Consider the following 18,069-nt stretch of genomic DNA (forward strand, 5'->3'; position numbering starts at 1 on the left):
GCCGCGCTGTAGATAGATCAAAATCCAACGTTACGCCGTAAATTTTGTCACGTGCTTTAAAAATAAGTAAATGTGACAAACTAAACGACGCGTCCTAGAATTAACGCTTTGAGAATTAACTACACCCGCATGGTACTTCAACCGCACGCATATTGTGCTGTAACTACATTAATTACCTACATTGTTTTTGACCTTGCGAACAAAACGCTGGCACGCTTGGGCCCCTTGTTCTCAATTGTGTGGGAATTTTCATTTGTTAAAACAAAATTAAGTTTTTTGTTATATATTTCCCAACAACACAGTATCAATTAGTATAAGCATATTTAGAAAATAATCTGAAAATGTAACTTGAACTAACACAATGTTAAAATCGAAGCTTTACATGGGGACAGCAACAGTTCTTGCTGAATGCAATTCAAAGTCGTAATTTTGAACCAATAGTTCTTATCCATCTGTAACAATCTAATTTATTAACAGACTAAAATCATGTTTAACACCTATTGTAGCAAAAACAATCACTAGCTGAGAAACATCTTCGCAAAAAGTGCTCCAAACCTTTTTCTCGGCGGGACATCACCCTTTTTTCATTTCCTTGGTAACACTTTTGCTTTCATAAGATGTAATTCAAGCTAATGCAAGCCTAATAATACTAAATAATTTTTTCAGTCAGTATTAAAAGTTCTGGGCCTATTACAGAACATCCCCAAAGATTTTTCCTTATTTTCAAAAGCTTCTGAGAATTTGTTGATAGAATGATAAAATTGCTTCTCAAGCCAAAAATATCAAGTTCTTTTAGAAACAATGCATAACTGTGTTTGGAAATACTTATAAAGGAAGGCCTATGTAGCTCTATTGACTAAGAAGTAGAGAACACCATAACGAGTACGTCTGAGCAATAAGACGTAAATTGTTTACATCACTTGTGCATATTCTAAAACAATGTTTTTGCATTCTTGAATTGAGAAATCTCATAATACGAAACTAGTTACTAGTGTGCACTATGAAAACTCAGTTAAACTCCTTATAAAATGCTGTTGCATCACAACACATCACAAGACATTCACAGAATCTTCTTCGTCTTCTTCTTTGCTTTTCCTTAAAGTGGGCACGTCAACCAAGGACAATTCACAAAATCTGAAACATAAGTTAACAAATTATTTAAAGAGAAGTGAGATTGGTAGCGGAATATTTATTCTACATATACTCTTTGTGTTTTTATGAGGACGAAAACCAAACTGTTGGGTAATAATAAAAAAAAAATCAAAATTGTAACAAAAAAAATTCTTTGTTGGAGAATACGAGTATCCGACAAGTCGAATTTAATTTCAGGATGATTCACCAGCTCAGTATTATATCGGGTGCATTTTCGCCAGGGGGATGATGCATCAGCTGGGCAGTGGCGTCTCAGGAGTCGAATATGTCCTCGGATAATCATGCAACGCTTTCGCATGTACGAAAATCGCTATTTTTCAAAATTATATCATTCGAACAATTGCAGTTGTGACAGTGGTCAGTCGGACGTAACACATATAAACTTTCTATTAAACTGTGGGTTCGCGAGCAGTGAAAATTTATTCCACGCCACTGGCAACCCTCGCGAGCCCTCCCTGGTGTTTACCGAAATTCGGAAAAGGGGGCTGCCGGCTTCTCAGTCGAAATTAACAACGGAACGCAATTTGACGAGGAAACGTGATTCATATTTCATAAGGTACCTAACTAAAAATCGTGGATGGACATAATTTGCGTCGCCCTTGTTGTCGTTAAGTATTTATTTGTTGAATTTAACCCTAATTTATTTCAGTACTCAAAATCTTGTAAGTTGAACTTGTTTTGCCGTATAAGTTTTGAAAACATACTGCAATGTTACAGGATGTCCCATAAGTTATCCGCCAGAGGGCAGCAGATTCAAATAGATAACCTAAATGTGGTGACAACTTATGATCGTTGAAAACATACTGTGGTTGAAAAATGAAAATTAATTTTCCAAAAATTATAATAATTTCGAAATGGAAAATTCAAAATTTGGTATTAGCGTTTACGAAGGTAAGGAATCCGAATTGAATGTTAGTTTGAAGCTTGAAACAATTCCTAGAGGACTTCACTTGTTCCATAATTTTTTATCCTGCGAAGCTGAGATAGTTTTGACTTTACTTTAGAAGAAAGTAGTAATTTTTCATGCCAATAAATAGTAATTTTTATTTTTTATAAAATTATGTCTTGGTCCCATCGCAGATCGCATATATTGTGAAAAAGCGAGATTCAAGTTTTTGTCTTTGATCTTAAACGAGACACAATTAAAACTGCTCTATTATACATTTGGGGAGGTGCATCTCTGTATCTAATAGATCAATTAGAAAAAAATTGAAAAATGGATCTTAAAAGCAGTTTACAAGAAAACGGTGCCCTTCCCAACACAAGGATTATATCATTTGGCAAAAGTTCTCGATTTGCGTCAAATGTTCTGCCAGAATCTGTTATTATTATTATTATTATTATTATTATTATTATTATTATTATTATTATTATTATTATTATTATTATTATTATTATTATTATTATTATTATTATATTATTATTATTATTATTATTATTATTATTATTATTATTATTATTATTATATCGATATTAAGTCATTTGCGAGATATTTGCCCCTGATATTCCATTAGGTATCTTAACTAAACTAATGAAACAAATTTTGATTTATGGTGTCATCGATTGCAGTTGCGCTAAATTTTTGAACCATAGAAATATTTAATCCTACATGCTTATAAATTCAAGTGAATTAGTTTTAGTATTAACAACTTGCTTTTTAATTGGTAATAAATTTCGATTGGCCATTTCTCCGCTAATTAAATATTGGTATTACTTTGGGAAAAAGCGAATATGTATGTAGGTGCTCTTGAATGCGTATAATTTTTTCACCACTATTTTATTTTCTTTTCAAAATTCTACAAAATTTTATAAGGGACACTTTAGTAACGAGCTTGTTTTGATCAGTGTAAGTAAATAAGTTTAACGTGATGCATACTATACTCTTTCTACGACCATTACTTTTTGGGTACATTCTCATAAACAAACATAAAGGTTTAAAGTGTTTAATTATTTCAAATATATTATAATATCAACAATAATTAATTTTAACAAAAGTTTGCTTCCAATTGTCTGGATTTTTGACCGCGACGGTTTAAGCAGTGGTAAAAATAAAAGAGGAAAGAATTTTTGTACACCGTGGTATTTGATTTCGTTTCAAAGAATTTTATATTTTGTATCAAATTCCATCCACTTCAAATATAGTATCAATTTTGTATTAATAATATTCGCTAAAAAACGTATCAATATGAAATCACGCAACCATAACACTTTTTAGTATATCTAATGATTAAAGTAATAAATGCAAACAGGTCTTACTTGAGTATAAAATCCCTCGATGTTACGTATTCAGAACGAACAGACATAATTGGAGTAAAAGCGGACGCAGCTTGGTAAATAAATATATCGTCGAAGAATTTGAAAAATGTCAGATAAGCGCCTCTTACAGTGTCGAATAAAAATAAACCGGGACTTTGTCTAGAACTTCCCAAACATACACTGTAGATTGTAGATTTCGAGTGACAAAAGATTTATCGGTATTTTAATGTGAATAATTTGAAGTCGTATTTTTAAACAGCCATCGATGGTACCTTAAACAAAAAAAGTTTTATACGCCATTTTTATCCAAGTGGAATTTAATCTAATAATGGAAATATCTAGATATAGCGGGTTTTCATACCAAGAGCATAGTTTCCTGCGAGTTTGCATGGCAATAAATTTAAATTTAATTTTTTATCAGAAGTCAATAGTAAATTAGTAAATGGAAAATTCATATATGGCTTAATAATAAATAAATATAACAATGTATTTAAATACAAAACAGTTTGGTTGAAATAAATTTATGTAAAATTAATTATTAGTCGAAGAATTTCAATGGCGCATGTAACATAATGGCGTTTCCGCGCTAGGGAAAATGTCTGACTTTCGTCCGATGGCGCCATATAAGGGAAAGTTGGTGGGTATCACAATAATTAAATCTATTTTTATTAAAAGTGCGATATATTTTGTAGAGATTTATATTTTTTTATTTATCAGCTTTCCATGTAAAGCAAAACTCCTGAAGAGAATTCTTTTCTCGTCCACGAATGTTCGTCCTAGATGTTTTTGCTCTTGTGGGTTAAATTATTATTTTTACATGGAAGTGTAATAAAAACATATGAGGAGCGTAGACTTAAATTAAAATGTGTCAGGACAATTAAAAATCAATTTAATTACAATTTAGTTGGTTGGTCAGTCAAAATAAACAAACAATTGTTATGAATGGCAAACTAGTTACGTTTCTACTGTTTTGATGGTTTGTACAGGGTGGTCCATTTTAAACGCTCCTATACCTTATCTCAATAAGTTCGACACTGAGGGAAAAAAGTTAAATACAAAAAGTGTTTGCCCCCAAGTATATATTTTATTAACATTATTTTTATGTATACAGGGTGTTCCGTTGTGTCTGGGCAGTAACCAACTTTTTTTTTGATGGAATGCTATTAATATTCTTAAAAATTCTAATTATTCCCTTAATTTTGAGTATTTTTTTTCATTAACGAAATGTTTATATTTTTTGAGAAAAATAAACCTTTCCATTGTTTTTGCGGAAATACGGGACTTTGGAAAAATGTGTTTTTTACACTTGAAAACTAAAATTGAGAATTTTTATTATTGATCCACGGAAGTAGTCAATATTGGCGAAATTATATTATACAGGGTGTTCACAAGTGACCATAAAAATGTTTTTTCTAATTAAAAAAAACCATTTTTGTAAAATGAAACAACCTGTATTTAGCGCTTTTATTGGTTAGTTTTCCACAACAACTTTACTTTAAATTAACTAAACCCTATATAATATCCTATTCTGACTAAGCTTTTTTTAAACATTAATTACTTAAATTCAATATAAAATCGACAAGTAATGTAAGTAAATAGAACTTATTATTAACAAAACATTTTCTACATAAACTCCATCTTTCGCAATTCAAGTAGTATAAGCCTCCTGCAGACTTTTCATTTTTAACACTATTACACCTGTATTTATACACTTCGTTTTTATGAAACTCCATAAAATAAGTCCATAAATGTCAAGTCAGGGGTCCCCGCTGACTAATCTATGCTTCGGTACCGACCAATCCAAAATGGCAAACAAATTCATTTCGTGAAAAAATATGTTTCGTGGTTCCCGTCTTGCAGGATACAACCTATTCTCTATATTCTCTTAGGGCTATTGCTTGACTCTTATTTTTTAACTTATTATTTTTATTAAACGCCCTTGAACACTGTAAAATGACATTTTTTCTTTTAAAAAAGTTGGTGTCAAATAAAACTGTGTATTTCTGTCAAGCCAATAATTTTACTAATTCTTTTTTTCCATGGATATCTTCTAACAATAACTACGAGTTTACGGTTCGAAAACGTTTTGTAATTAGTAATAATAAGTTGTATTTACTTGCATTACTTGTTGATTTTGTATTGAATTTAAATAATCAATTAGTAGAGGTTATTATACAGATTTAAAATAAAAAACACCAATTGTTTGCAGAAAATTGGCCATAACTTCTAAACCACCCAATACAGGTTGTTGAATTAAAAAAAAATAGTTTTTTTTAATTAGAAAAATACTATATTATGCAATAAGTGCGGTAAACGGCATTCCACTCACAAGTTTATTTGACACGAGCGGAGCGAGTGTTTAATAAACGAATGATTTAAAAAGTTTACCGAACGTGTTGCATACTATAATTTTTCTACGACCGTTAGTTTTTGGGTACATTTTCGCAAAACAACACGAATACATTCACTGACATGGCCGTCAGAATTGACAAACGTTAAAATTCAATGCGTGGGAAATATCTCCGAAAACATCCGATTGCTCCCGGAAATGTCCGAAGTGGCCCTTCCCGCACGCTAGAACGGTGTGTAATTAAGTATTTCACAAACGGGAGCAGAAAAACATATATAATAATATATTAGTTTTGGAAATTGGTAGTGATCTTTCAGTCATTCGGAATCATTATTAGCAAATTAAAACTATGTGAATACATTATATTGAGATAATGCTCTAATGCGAATAAAGCACAACGGGTCATGGACAATTTGCGGAATAATAGAAAGCGTAGAGTCAAGTAATCGCTTACTTCCTGATAATGTTAAATGTGTCAGTGCGCGCGATAAGGACAACATAATGAAAATTCGTACACTATTTTGCTCCTTTAAAAACAGATTATTATAAACATATTAATATCGCAGAAGCTCAATAACCGCCGTCTCAGACTTTGACCGACGATTACGTTTAATAAAAAAATGCTTGCTAGGAAAACAGTATTAGGTACAACAATAATATATCATAGTTTACGGAATGTATATGTTTTCTGTTGACTTCGATAATATACTCAGAGTTATTGTCTTTCTGGCGCGACCACATTCACGCGAGTTTTCGTTAAGTAAAATTGACATTTAAGAGCTATTTCAACTAATGAACTGTGGCACTGCTGAACGCTTCGACAAATTTCCATATTTATAAGTCCAGCGACATGGTTCGTATGTAAAGTGTAGGTAGATAAAGTAGAGATAAAGAATGGGTTTTTGTTGTGGTTCGTCTGAAGTGGGACAGATACACAGAAGTCGTTTTCGTCGAAATATGTCGAATTTAACGGTAAAGCCTCGGATGTAATAGACAATTTTTTTTGAAAATTTCGAATTTTGAATAACATTTTTTTATGGGTTGAACACTATGACATTAAATATAATATTAATTAAATGTTTGAAATTTGGTTACTCCGATGTTTATTTATCATGAGGCTGACAAATAGGTAACAATATTTGAATTGAATCTTTTTCGTATGACTGAATTTTCCTTAGATGAGGTTGATCTTTGTCAACTTCCTAATAATCTGCTAGATCCAAGAAAGCAAATTTGTTTGGACATGCTATTGGTATTGGTAAACATTTGAAATTTAGTGCTTTTTGCTCTAGTGTCTTAGTCATCGTGTCGTGCTAGTTTTTGACTTGGTATTTGCATACCTTGAATGAATTTATTTTCATCGGTTAAATCTTCAAATAAAATCGAAACTAAACGTTTTGAAAACAGCCGGAAGACGCTGAGCCGCCACTGTCCTAAATGAAACGACGAAGTTTAAAGTGACCAGACCCGGCTTTATGCGTAAGAGTTTTTACAGTTATCTAAACAAAGAGATCTGGGAGTTAGTTTATTAACATATGGACCCGGCCCAAGCAAAACAAACAATACAAAAATAGTAACCGAAGATTTGAAGATAGGAGGTAGCTCTCTCTGTGACAGTGTGCCGTATGAAAGTCGTTTGCTTACGGATCGCGCAATGTGTTTATTTTTTTATTAGCTTAGATGAGTGATTTTGCAATTGAGAAAAAAATCTTGCTTTTCATATACGACAAAATTTTATAACTCATTCTTATATCTTAGATTCTTAAAGCACGCCGAACCGATAATTTATGCGTACATTTTTATTAGAAATCAACGATAATTCAAAACTTACAAAAAATTTTAAATAACAGAAATGTAATGCACAATAAAACATGAGTTTGGGGCGTTTTCTAGATAATGCTGGGAGTGTCTCTCATTTATACATATGACGTAGCGTAATTTATAGATAGTTCCTTATAAGCCGATAATTCTTCGACTGACATCCCCCCTTTGGAAAGTGAAAATTTATCGGCTCAGACGATAGATTTTCATTCATGCTGTATACGGTATAAAAGTAAGAATATTGAGTGATCTCACTCCATCAATCTATCTCAATGTCGAAGTGGAAAACTTTATTTGTTTCCATAGTTAGAAAAATTATAGCTAACAGAACAAGCCAGTTTAAATCAACACTTGCCGAAATTGTTCCGTTTCTAACATAACGGGTGATATTAAACTTTAGGAGTAACACCCCATTTTTTATTTTATGTACATTTTTTGAACATTTTACATTAAAATTTGGTACTTTGAATGCCGCCGTTTAACAGGAACTTCGCACTGCAATTGAAATGACCGTAACTCTTTTAGTGTTTTTTTTTTATTTGTTTCATTCAAATTGTTTTGAAGAAAATAAATCTGTTTTCTCTCTTTGATGGCGAAATTTTCAAAAAAAAAAATCTGACTTAGGTTGCTTAGTGTTAGATTAAAATTTTATAAACGGAGTTTCCAAATTTTTGGATTTTGGACCGAGATATGTCTTATTTTGACGTCAATGGAACTTTTAGAGACACTGTATATATATAGCTACAACTACTTATATGATTTAACGTACTCAAAATTGTCTCAATGAAATGAATGACCGAGCAAATAACCGAAGTGCCTAATAAATAATATTTGCCATGTCGGCCGACATGTCCAAGCGCAAATCGTAAATAAAATTGATTACGTGTAGTTGAGGGTCGGGTATAATCGAGTAGAAGACATAGACACGTTATAGGAAGTGTTGAATAATATTTCCTGTCTAAGGACTCGGGATGGGCCATAACCGTTATTTCCGGTCGAATATGACACTCGTAGGTACAATTGTCTACGAACAGTCGGCAACGCTGCAGCTTATTGTTTCACAGCGTCGGACAGCTTGAACAAAGTGCGAGATTTCAGGGTCAACATTACGACCAAGTAATGTTGACTTAGCTGATTCCCTCGACCCACGAATGCCGGCGATTGCAAAATCGTTCGCGTTTTGGTTAATTTGTTACCTATTTTATATACCGAGCGAGATACAAACATGTGTGAATAGTCGAATGAAATTGAAATTTGTGTAGCTTTATATGAACTAAACGTACAAATTTTCGAAGGGGAATTAATGGTCACAAACTATCGAATTGTAAAATTTTTTTAATGTCTATCAATAGTACCACATGAAGTTTTTAAAAATTGCTCTAATTTCCGTTTCTCGTGTGATCCCGTATACTGTGAACTCCGGTTATAAAGTACCCTCTGGGAACCAGAAAATGAGTACTCTATAAGCGGTAGTACGCTATAAAAAAAGCAATAAAAATTGTGGAGGTACGTACATATTTTTATTTTATATAAAAATAGAAAACTAATAAACACTAATATAGGTACTGAAAAACGAAAGAAACTAAACTACCTAAACTAAAAACTTATCGATGTAAATAATCTTTACAACATAGAAGTAAAAATACATACTTTATTCTTTTATTTTTTTATTTTTTCTCAAAATAAAACAAAAAAAACAACCTTCCAGGACGCTTGCATAATATCATCAGTTACATTATCAGTAGATTGTAAAACTTTTTAAACAATTTTAGCTTCACAAAGCGCTCAGAATCGCTTGGTATTTCGTCCCGTTGAACATCATCGTCGCTTTTGTTACAAGAGCTTTGCGAATAATTTGGCTGTAAAACTTAATAACTGCGTTGTTTTTAAATTATCATCAACAGTTGGGAAGCTATCCAGCTCGGGAAGATACGTTTGAAATTTGGTTAGCTCTTGACTACTATTGCACAACCAATTACTTTAGGGGAACCTCCCAGTCATCGTCGTCATTATTTTTGTACTTCTCGAACCACTGAACCAGAGATAAGTCCTCGTCTGAATCGAACTCATCTTCCGATTTTATCAGACCTGCATGTCGAAAGCTGTTTGAAATAGTGGTTGTAACATCATTCCAACAAGTAATTTTATGGAGTCTAGGATAGTGATGTTGAAAGGTCCCTTATTTTCAAACGATACGAAAAATTTCTGCCGTAATATGTCTTAAGGCATTTTTTTATGCACTGATCCATTGGTTGGTTCACTGAGGTGCTAATTGGAGGCAAAAACTCTAGTCTGATATTTGAAAGGATTAGATTTTTTGGATGAGCTGCACAATTGTCAACCAGTAGCAATATTTTTCTATTCTGACGTATTAGTTTTTCATCCCAATCCTTTAAATAATTATAAAAAATTGCTGAAGCTATCCATGTTCGCCGGTTTGACTTATAAACTACAGGTAGATTTTTCACATTTTTCATAAATCTCGGTCATTAATATTTACCAATAACAAGCATTTTTCGCTTTTCTCCTCTAAATTTAAGGGTACGATCTGGAGTCATCTTGTAGAATAGCTCAGTTTCGTCATCATTGAAAATATTCCTAGAGTTGTAATTTTGTGCAATACTGGGCCACTTATTCTCTAACCAGTTCAGCACAGCTTGTTTGTTAACATCTCCTGCTTCACCAGAAATTTTTCCGACGTTTATGTTGTGACCAACTTTAAAACGTTCTAGCCAACCCGCAGAACAAATAAAATCATCAGCCTGTAATCCCCGTGCTAATTCTTCGGCTTTAAATTTCAGAACTGGACTACTTATTGCAATATTTTCGGATCTTCGAACTTGAAACCATCGTAAAAGAGCTTTATCTACATCTGAACGTACAGGATTTCTAATTTCTTTAATTCTGTGCCATTTATAGTCTTGCTTTCTTGATGTTTTCGCGATTACTCCAAATTGTAGATATTGTTATTTTCGCCAATTTCTTTTGTCTAGCAATTTGCGCCTTACCGATGCCACGCGCAATACTTCGGATAATCTTTTCTTTCACAGTGAAAGAGACTTTCGCCTATCCTTTTTTTTAACCAGAAACTCAAAAAATCATGCTAGCGCACCTTTCCATAAAGCTATAAATTGGAAACTATGGGCCGGACACACACGTTTCAAAGTAAACCTCTCAAATGATTACTGAAAAATCACCGTACTTTATTTATAACCAGAGCAATAGTGAAAATATTGTACTTTATAACCGTAGTAGAAGTTATATATCAAGAATCAAGAATACCTGGAAGTATGTTATATAAACTCCGTTTATAACGTACGTGGGATATTTAGTTCCTCTTAAAGATGAAAAACCGTAAACTGGGCAACCACTTGGTAACTGCAATTTGAGGAACGGTTATGCCCAAGAACAAGTTCAGTCTTTATTTTAAAAATCCATTTCTATTTTGTAAATTTTGTGTATCAGATAAATTCGGGGTTAAAATATACCTCGAGTATACCATAAAATGTACCAAAAAGTAAGTGCTTACATAAAAAACGGCTACAATTATTTTAGTGTAAATATTGTTTCTTTTATTTATATAAAGTTTGTCAAAATACAACACTCATTTATTACAGTCATTAGAGCTAAAATATGGAGTAATCGTGTCTCAGAAAAGTAATTAGAAAATACCCAAATTTCTCGTTAATATAAAATTATACTTACTTAGTAAACTTAGTAAACATTACGTACATCTAAGAATAATTGTCTCTAAGAACTGTAACCTAAAAACACGACTATAATGGTTTGCGGACTAGAATTAAACAACTCATATGTTAAACTTAACCAATAACCAATTTCACATTAATATAAATTATAGTTGTTTTGTTAACTTTGTTAAAATTCAGCACACTGAAAAAGCGATTAAAACTATTTTAATACAAGTAAATTACATTTCATATGTAAATTTCGCCAACGTACAACATAGATCTATTACACCTATTAGCTAAAATCAGGGTTAAAGCGTATTATATCACAAACAGCAAGTACCTACTAAAAACAAAAAAATATTGATTCCAATTCAGATGTTAGATCATTTTAACGAATTTTAACGTAACGATGTTAATATAAATCACATTCATTTTGTCAACTTTGTCAAATACAATAGTCTATTACCGTTACGTAAAAGCGAGGATAAGGTGTTTATCAAATTAAAGAAATTACCTACCGAAATCACTTATTATTACATTCTATACGGACTGTCCCGCGTCAAATCGAAGTGTACAACCATTGAGCATTGGCGTAGTTAACACGACTTTTACGAATTCAGCCAATTCTTCAGGCCGACCTCCCCTGTTTGGAAATTGAAAATTTATCGACTCAGGAGCTACATTTTCGGTCATGGGTGTATGAAAAAAACCTGCAATTAAAATTTTTGAATATTGAAAAATTTTTGAAAAAGGTTCCAAAATTTCACCCGGTGCTATATCAACCACCCTAATGCACTGGCTAGCAAGCTCTTTGGCCAAAGCCGAGGTCATTCCAGACATGGCCGCCTTGCTAATTGTGTAAGCGATGTTGCCGGGTCTACCGTCCAATCCGCCAATGCTAGATATGTTGATAATCACACCTTTTTCGCCAATGTTGTTGATTTCGTTTTGCATTAATAAAGTTAATGCCAGTCTTATTACGTTGAATGTTCCAGTTAAATTAACCTAACATGCAACGGTCACAGTTAAAAGTTTTCAGAACATAATATATAAATGGTGAAAACAAATTTCTACAAGTCTCTTTAGTAAATTTTGGATGTATAAGTCGCGTGAATGTAATTGTTGAATTTTTACATGTTTTTTACCTGTAAGACTCTGTTAAAAAGTTCTAAACTGTGGGGACAGTTCGTTTCGAAATTGTAAATCGAAGCGTGGGCAAATATTCCAGCCGAATTGATGACGCCGCTGAGCTTTCCGAATCTAGTTTTTACCATTGTTAGTGCTGCCAAAACTTCGTCTTCTGAAGTTATCTATATAACAATAGCCGAACGATCGCTGTGTAAATCTCTCCGTAATAGCGAAACTTACGTCAGTTTTTATATAAATCACATTAGTTCTGTGTTTGTCCAAATCAGTTGAAATTGGCGGCTCGATGTCCAAAATGGCTACTCTACTTCCATCATCGAGCAATGCGTGCACTATAGCTTCCCCCAATCCGGAAGATCCTCCCGTTACCAAATAAACCGATTCCTAGAAAAAAAAATAACTGGGTTTTGAAGTTGCATTCAGTAGTTATACTGACCATGTTGCTCGATAATAATTTTCAATTCATTAACTTATTCCGGAAACTAATTTCGCTTTTTATACTACGGTATCCGTAGGCGACCCAACTTCGATTGAAATGGATATCAAATGGCAGCAGACGATACAAATACAATATAAAAAAAACTGTAGAAAAACATTTTTGAGAGTGGTTTTTAATTTGGATTCTTTATACGAGGCGTACCAGTAAAAATATAATGTCACGGTGTCGGTTTCGTTCAATTTACATTTAAAAGCCTTTCTTATGTCGATTATTATTTTATGAGTAAATAAATCGTATTTGCCAATATAGCCTCATGATATGAATTTGAAATCAAAATATTTTAAATTATTCCATATAAAAACTGGCAACCCGGCCGGTAACGAAGTTGAAATTTATTGGGTAGGTCAGCATTAAAATATGTCGGCTATAATGAAATATCCATTGGCGGAGTATCCAAGCGTCTTCTGGGTACCAACTCTTTCCCACAAGCGATTCTAATAAAAATATCTCTATAAAGAGGCCCATACTAAACGAACTCTTAATTGACTCACCTTCACACATGGACATTCTCTCGTACATTTATTTAGTTCACCAGGATTTTTGAATGAATATTCCATAAGTAAATCGTGACTATACTTTTATGATGCGTAATTCAGAAAATGAAATATAAAAAAGCATACCTTTTTTATAACCAACATAACTTGAACAATAACTTATGTAGCCTTTGTTTTTGGACACCCTGTATCATTATTTTCATATTATTTCGATAGGTAATCGACCATGTCCATACATAACAGCAATCCTTTGCGAGTATGTGGTGATTCAATGTGATGAAATAATTTTCCATAACATCCGTTCGTTTGTTGAATTCCGATTTTAATCTCGCTATCTTTCCCTGGTGATTGATGGAAGTTAACCGATGGTCAGATGGGTCATCTCAAAAAGACCATAATAATACCATACCCTCAATTTTTGTTTATGTTGATAATCCCTACATGGAGATGACTAATGTCACTAATATCAAGATTATATTGACCGACATGTGATAAACAAAGCGGATCGACTAGACCGGAGATAAAAATGTTTTGCGTGCTGTAATTAGCTGTACGAGTTATATATAGTTGTTGCCAGTTGTGGTTGTATAATAATACTTGGTATAATTAATTGTTATAAGTATAAGCAACATTGTTTGTTACTACAGAAAATTCGGCCGGATGAAGTCTTCGGTCCTTTCGCTATGGCGGTCATTTTAATCGCCTTCTAAATCCAGATTGTCTTAGTTATTTTTGCAGTCTTCAAAGATATCGTCTATTTATAAAACCTGGTAACTCCAACACTTAGTGTTATAATTAAACCATGGTAGTTGAGGTTATAAGTATTATTTTTTATTTAGCGAAATTTGGAGAAAAATAAATTATAGTTGGGTGATTTTATATTTACTTTTTTTTCCAAAAACGGCCACTATCAATTCGTTGAGAATTTAATGTTGTTATAAGCAGAATCATGAAAAAAAGAAGTCGCAAGGACATTTGTTTGTTTTTTTTCTAGAAGTTACTTCTTTAATCGTTGATCATACACTCTGGTCCGTTTACCTGCACACATAATGATAACAGAGGTGTAAAAAAAGACATTTGGATTTCGTTAAAGAATTTTTAATAGCATATCGTTTAAATACAAGCGGTGATACCATTGACGTAATAATATAACGAAGTATTTAACAAATATTAACCTAAATGTATGTCTAAATTGTTTGTGCCGAATCCAGCCTGATAGTGGTGCCATTGAGAACGGGCAAGTTTATTATAGCCTTAACCAGTTCAGCAAATTCTTCTGGTCGGCCGGCTCGTTTTGGAAACACGTATTGCAGTGTACCCAACGCCACGCCTTCGGTCAGGGGCGTTTCGAATAAACCTAAAATTAGGTGTCGATCATAGAAATAATAAAAGTTATAAAATTGCCATACCTGGCGCTATGTCCACTACCCTAATTCCTAGGTCGGATAACTCTTTTGCCAACGGTTTCGTCATCCCAGCCACGGCTGCTTTACTGACCGAATAAGCGATATTGCCGGGAGCGCCATCTAAGCCCGTGATGCTCGAAGTATTTATGACGATTCCTCTTTCTCCGTCGTTATTTGGTTCGTTTCCCAATATCAGTGGGATCGCAAGTCTCGTCACGTTAAACGTACCTATTAAATTCACCTAAAATACACATTTGTATCATCAAGTATTATAAAGGTATAATAGCCACCTGAATAATTTTGGTGAACAGTTCCAAGCTGTGGGGATTTTTGTTCTTCGAATCGTAAATGGATCCCGCTGCGAAGACCCCCGCACAGTTAACGATCCCATTGATTTTGCCGAATTTCTCTTTTACGATTGCCAGTGCGTTCGAAACATCCTTCTCTGAGGATACCTAGAAATAAGCGTGGCAAACCACGTCGTAGGTAAATTTTAGACAAACCCACATCCGCTTTAATAAACAAGGCATTATTTTCAAATTTTGCTAAGTACTCGTCCACTGGGGACTGAATGTCCAACACTGCCACCTTCCATCCGCTCTTCAGCAAGCCAATAGCGGCGGCCTTACCAAGACCGGAAGAACCTCCTGTTATGAGGTACACTAACTTCTGTTGAGCAAAACAACTCAAGTGAAAAAAAAGATAAAAGTTAAAATACTTACCGAGTTTTCGCTAGCTCGAATCGACATTATGAACTCTTTGCTTTTTTGTATGAAAAACCGAACCAACAATCCAAAATTTCTCAGCCCGTTTATGTGGAATTCGTGAACAGCTAGGAAATAAAATTCTAAATTCGGTATATAATCTAGAATAAATCCGCAGATCTAGTGCAAATTAATAGATTTTTCTTTAAAACTTTGGTTAATCAAGTTAACTACTCAAAAAATTTGAGAAAAGTTTATCCTATCAACGAGAATTTGAAAATCAAGTGTTCGCTCGCTTTTAGGAAGGTCTCTTCGACACCAAATTTGAATTGCTATTGGCGATTATTGACCATAGGTCAAGTTAAAATGACTTCGATATCGATACAGGCTACTGTGTTTAATGTTTTTATCGTTAACTGCGTTTGGATTGTTTTTTTTTTTCTTTTTTTGCAAAATGTAAATGGCTGCGTTACAATTCGGAATTAACAGCGGCGCCCGATGGAAATCCGCATTCATTTGCGTGTTGGAAGGTTTGCGTGAGATAACTTTAAACAAAATGACAACACATCGTGTTATGTGCACTCGCAGTTATTTACATTGTTGTAGTTGGTTATGTTAGAGCACAGTTTTCTGAAATCTGCTAGTTGTTTTAAAGTGCCACATTTTTATTCATTAGTTTTGCTATTCAGTATTTTTTGAGGGTAGGCAAGATTTGAATATAATAACGATGCTGGAGTTCTTGCGCAATAAAGGTTTCCCACGCAAAAAATATTTAAACTAAGCGATAATGGCACGAAATTCACTGTATATTTATTCGCTTTTTGTTAAAAAAGCAAACAATTTTGCAGCAGAACATAAATATAGGCAAAATTCAACTTGACAGCTTTATAGATTATAATGTGGGTTCTGATTTTATACTTTCTTGTGTGTAAACACTATTTTTATCCACAAATCTTTCTAATTTAAGTACGTATCATTCAACTTAAATCTTGTTTGTGCAAAAGGCTCCAATTTTATCTAAAATATAACCAGAACATCTAACCAAAAATGGTTACTTAATCTTAAATATACGATTAGTTTCCTGCGTTTTTTTAAAATATAATTAGCACTCAAATGCAGAGACGCTACCGGTTTCGTTTATGTAGAACGATGTTGCCAAAGAAACTTTATAATTATCTGTTATGAAAATATTTGAACATTTATTTTATGAATTATATCAATACTCTACATTGTGCGCCTATTGTCTGTAACGACCCGAAATTAAATTTTTGCTATTAATTTATATTTATTAATTTGGTGAGCTTTTAGAAATTTCTTCACCGCGTATTAGTTATTTTCCTTAGCAATTGATTTGTATTAGAATTGCAATACTGTTCTTTTGCAAAAACAACTTGCCAGCCCACTCTGTTCATACGATTGACATTGTAACGTGATACAACGTGCTATATAGGAATAAATAAATAAAAATACCCCCCAAAATAACTAGAAACCATTTCCAACGAGCCCGTCGAAAGAGGCTGTTTTAATCAATGACCCTTTTTACATTATGGACCGGAAACCAGAAAACGTTCGGAATTTCTGCCACAATATTCATTCAGTTCAAAGTAAACCGTGTCGAATCGGAATACTGCCCTTCTCTCTTCTCACATTCGGCGTACGTTTGTTCAACCCTCGCGTAAGCCGAACGTAGCCGAACGGGCCACTCGTTGAAAGCAGGATTACGAGGCTGTGGCATCGGCAGGATCCCGGGCAGCAGTAGTGTGACGTCACGAGCGGAAAAGATCCAGCAACACGACTCTTTCCTCCGTCCCGTTATACCATCCGCCACCGGCGTCAAACTAAATTTCCTGTCAATTTTGTCCATAATCTAATCCGCCCGCGTGTACCGGAGCATCATCGTGTTCGGTAATAAGAACGATTCATTGCGAGGGAGCTTTTCGAAAAGAGAAACTAGCTATAGGTTTATATACACGTAGAACAATGTATAATTTAATAGTTTTTATGGTGAACGAGAAAAATATTGTGATAGTTTCGCGGGTTCGGCCGGCGCCGTGTGTAATTTGGCATCATCGTGTACTCACCCTAGCAGGTTAAAGACCAGAGCCGAACCGAAATGCCTCAAAGATGTTCAAGGGATGGATGTTTGGCAATAAACAGGTTCGATGTTCGTATTGATATTAGAATGAATTAATTTATCGGTGGAGCCTGCGTAGGACTCGAGCCGGGACAATGCAGAACGGATGGGGAAGGTCAAAAAACCCACCGTTTCGCGTTATTTTTAAATGCCGGTGTTGTGGCAACATCATCGTTTGAGACGACAAATTTCCACTTTCGGTCGTACCGTGTATCGTCCCGGTCGTCGACTCTATTTTAGGCAAAGAGGCAAATATTCTATTATTCAATTAATTAAAGTAGATTTTCGTATATGACAAGGCGTTAATGAAATTCGCATCATATGCTTAGACTATGCGGACTCTTATTTTATTATTTAAGTAGCCTGGTATGGCATCTCCGGAAAACCGAATTTTTATTAAGATATAATTCTAGCAGAT

The 18,069-nt window shown here is 33.8% G+C and overlaps 3 protein-coding genes across 7 annotated transcripts in view; 1 reads left to right on the top strand and 2 right to left on the bottom strand.

Moving 5' to 3' along the window:
- Positions 1 to 18,069, top strand: part of LOC132696787 (ras-associated and pleckstrin homology domains-containing protein 1) — a 93,569-nt gene that overhangs the window by 61,250 nt on the left and 14,250 nt on the right. The window lies entirely within an intron of this gene.
- Positions 390 to 12,934, bottom strand: LOC132696798 (3-hydroxyacyl-CoA dehydrogenase type-2-like). 2 transcript variants are annotated; one of them, XM_060661835.1, is made up of 6 exons: positions 12,851 to 12,934; positions 12,637 to 12,798; positions 12,414 to 12,578; positions 12,036 to 12,273; positions 11,787 to 11,978; positions 390 to 1,134 (listed from the first exon to the last, which is right to left on the bottom strand). In XM_060661835.1, the coding sequence occupies exons 1-5, from the start codon at positions 12,851 to 12,853 to the stop codon at positions 11,809 to 11,811; spliced, it is 738 nt and encodes a 245-aa protein (XP_060517818.1). In that variant the 5' UTR covers positions 12,854 to 12,934; the 3' UTR covers positions 390 to 1,134; positions 11,787 to 11,808. The 2 variants fall into 2 exon arrangements, with proteins under 2 accessions (XP_060517818.1, XP_060517817.1); XM_060661834.1 differs by lacking the exon at positions 390 to 1,134 and having other exon boundaries at positions 11,167 to 11,978.
- On the bottom strand, positions 14,504 to 15,965 carry LOC132696794 (3-hydroxyacyl-CoA dehydrogenase type-2-like). Its single transcript, XM_060661830.1, has 5 exons — positions 15,536 to 15,965; positions 15,321 to 15,482; positions 15,104 to 15,268; positions 14,817 to 15,054; positions 14,504 to 14,764 (listed from the first exon to the last, which is right to left on the bottom strand). The coding sequence occupies exons 1-5, from the start codon at positions 15,560 to 15,562 to the stop codon at positions 14,595 to 14,597; spliced, it is 762 nt and encodes a 253-aa protein (XP_060517813.1). The 5' UTR covers positions 15,563 to 15,965; the 3' UTR covers positions 14,504 to 14,594.

Source organism: Cylas formicarius, unplaced genomic scaffold, assembly GCF_029955315.1.
Source record: "Cylas formicarius isolate icCylForm1 unplaced genomic scaffold, icCylForm1.1 PGA_scaffold_1__22_contigs__length_36826433, whole genome shotgun sequence".
In the NCBI taxonomy this organism is placed as follows: Eukaryota; Metazoa; Arthropoda; class Insecta; order Coleoptera; family Brentidae; genus Cylas; species Cylas formicarius.

Bases quoted from the DNA above. Each gene is read 5' to 3' on its own strand.
- LOC132696798 (XM_060661835.1), bottom strand. The intron at 12,579-12,636 runs GTAAGTTTCGCT...ATTGTTATATAG, and splicing joins TGATTTATATAAAAACTGAC to ATAACTTCAGAAGACGAAGT. The intron at 11,979-12,035 runs GTGAAATTTTGG...TTTTAATTGCAG, and splicing joins GGTGGTTGATATAGCACCGG to GTTTTTTTCATACACCCATG.
- LOC132696794 (XM_060661830.1), bottom strand. From the start codon at position 15,562: ATGTCGATTCGAGCTAGCGAAAACTCG. The intron at 15,483-15,535 runs GTAAGTATTTTA...TTTGCTCAACAG, and splicing joins TTCGAGCTAGCGAAAACTCG to AAGTTAGTGTACCTCATAAC. The intron at 15,269-15,320 runs GTGGGTTTGTCT...GCTTATTTCTAG, and splicing joins CCTTGTTTATTAAAGCGGAT to GTATCCTCAGAGAAGGATGT.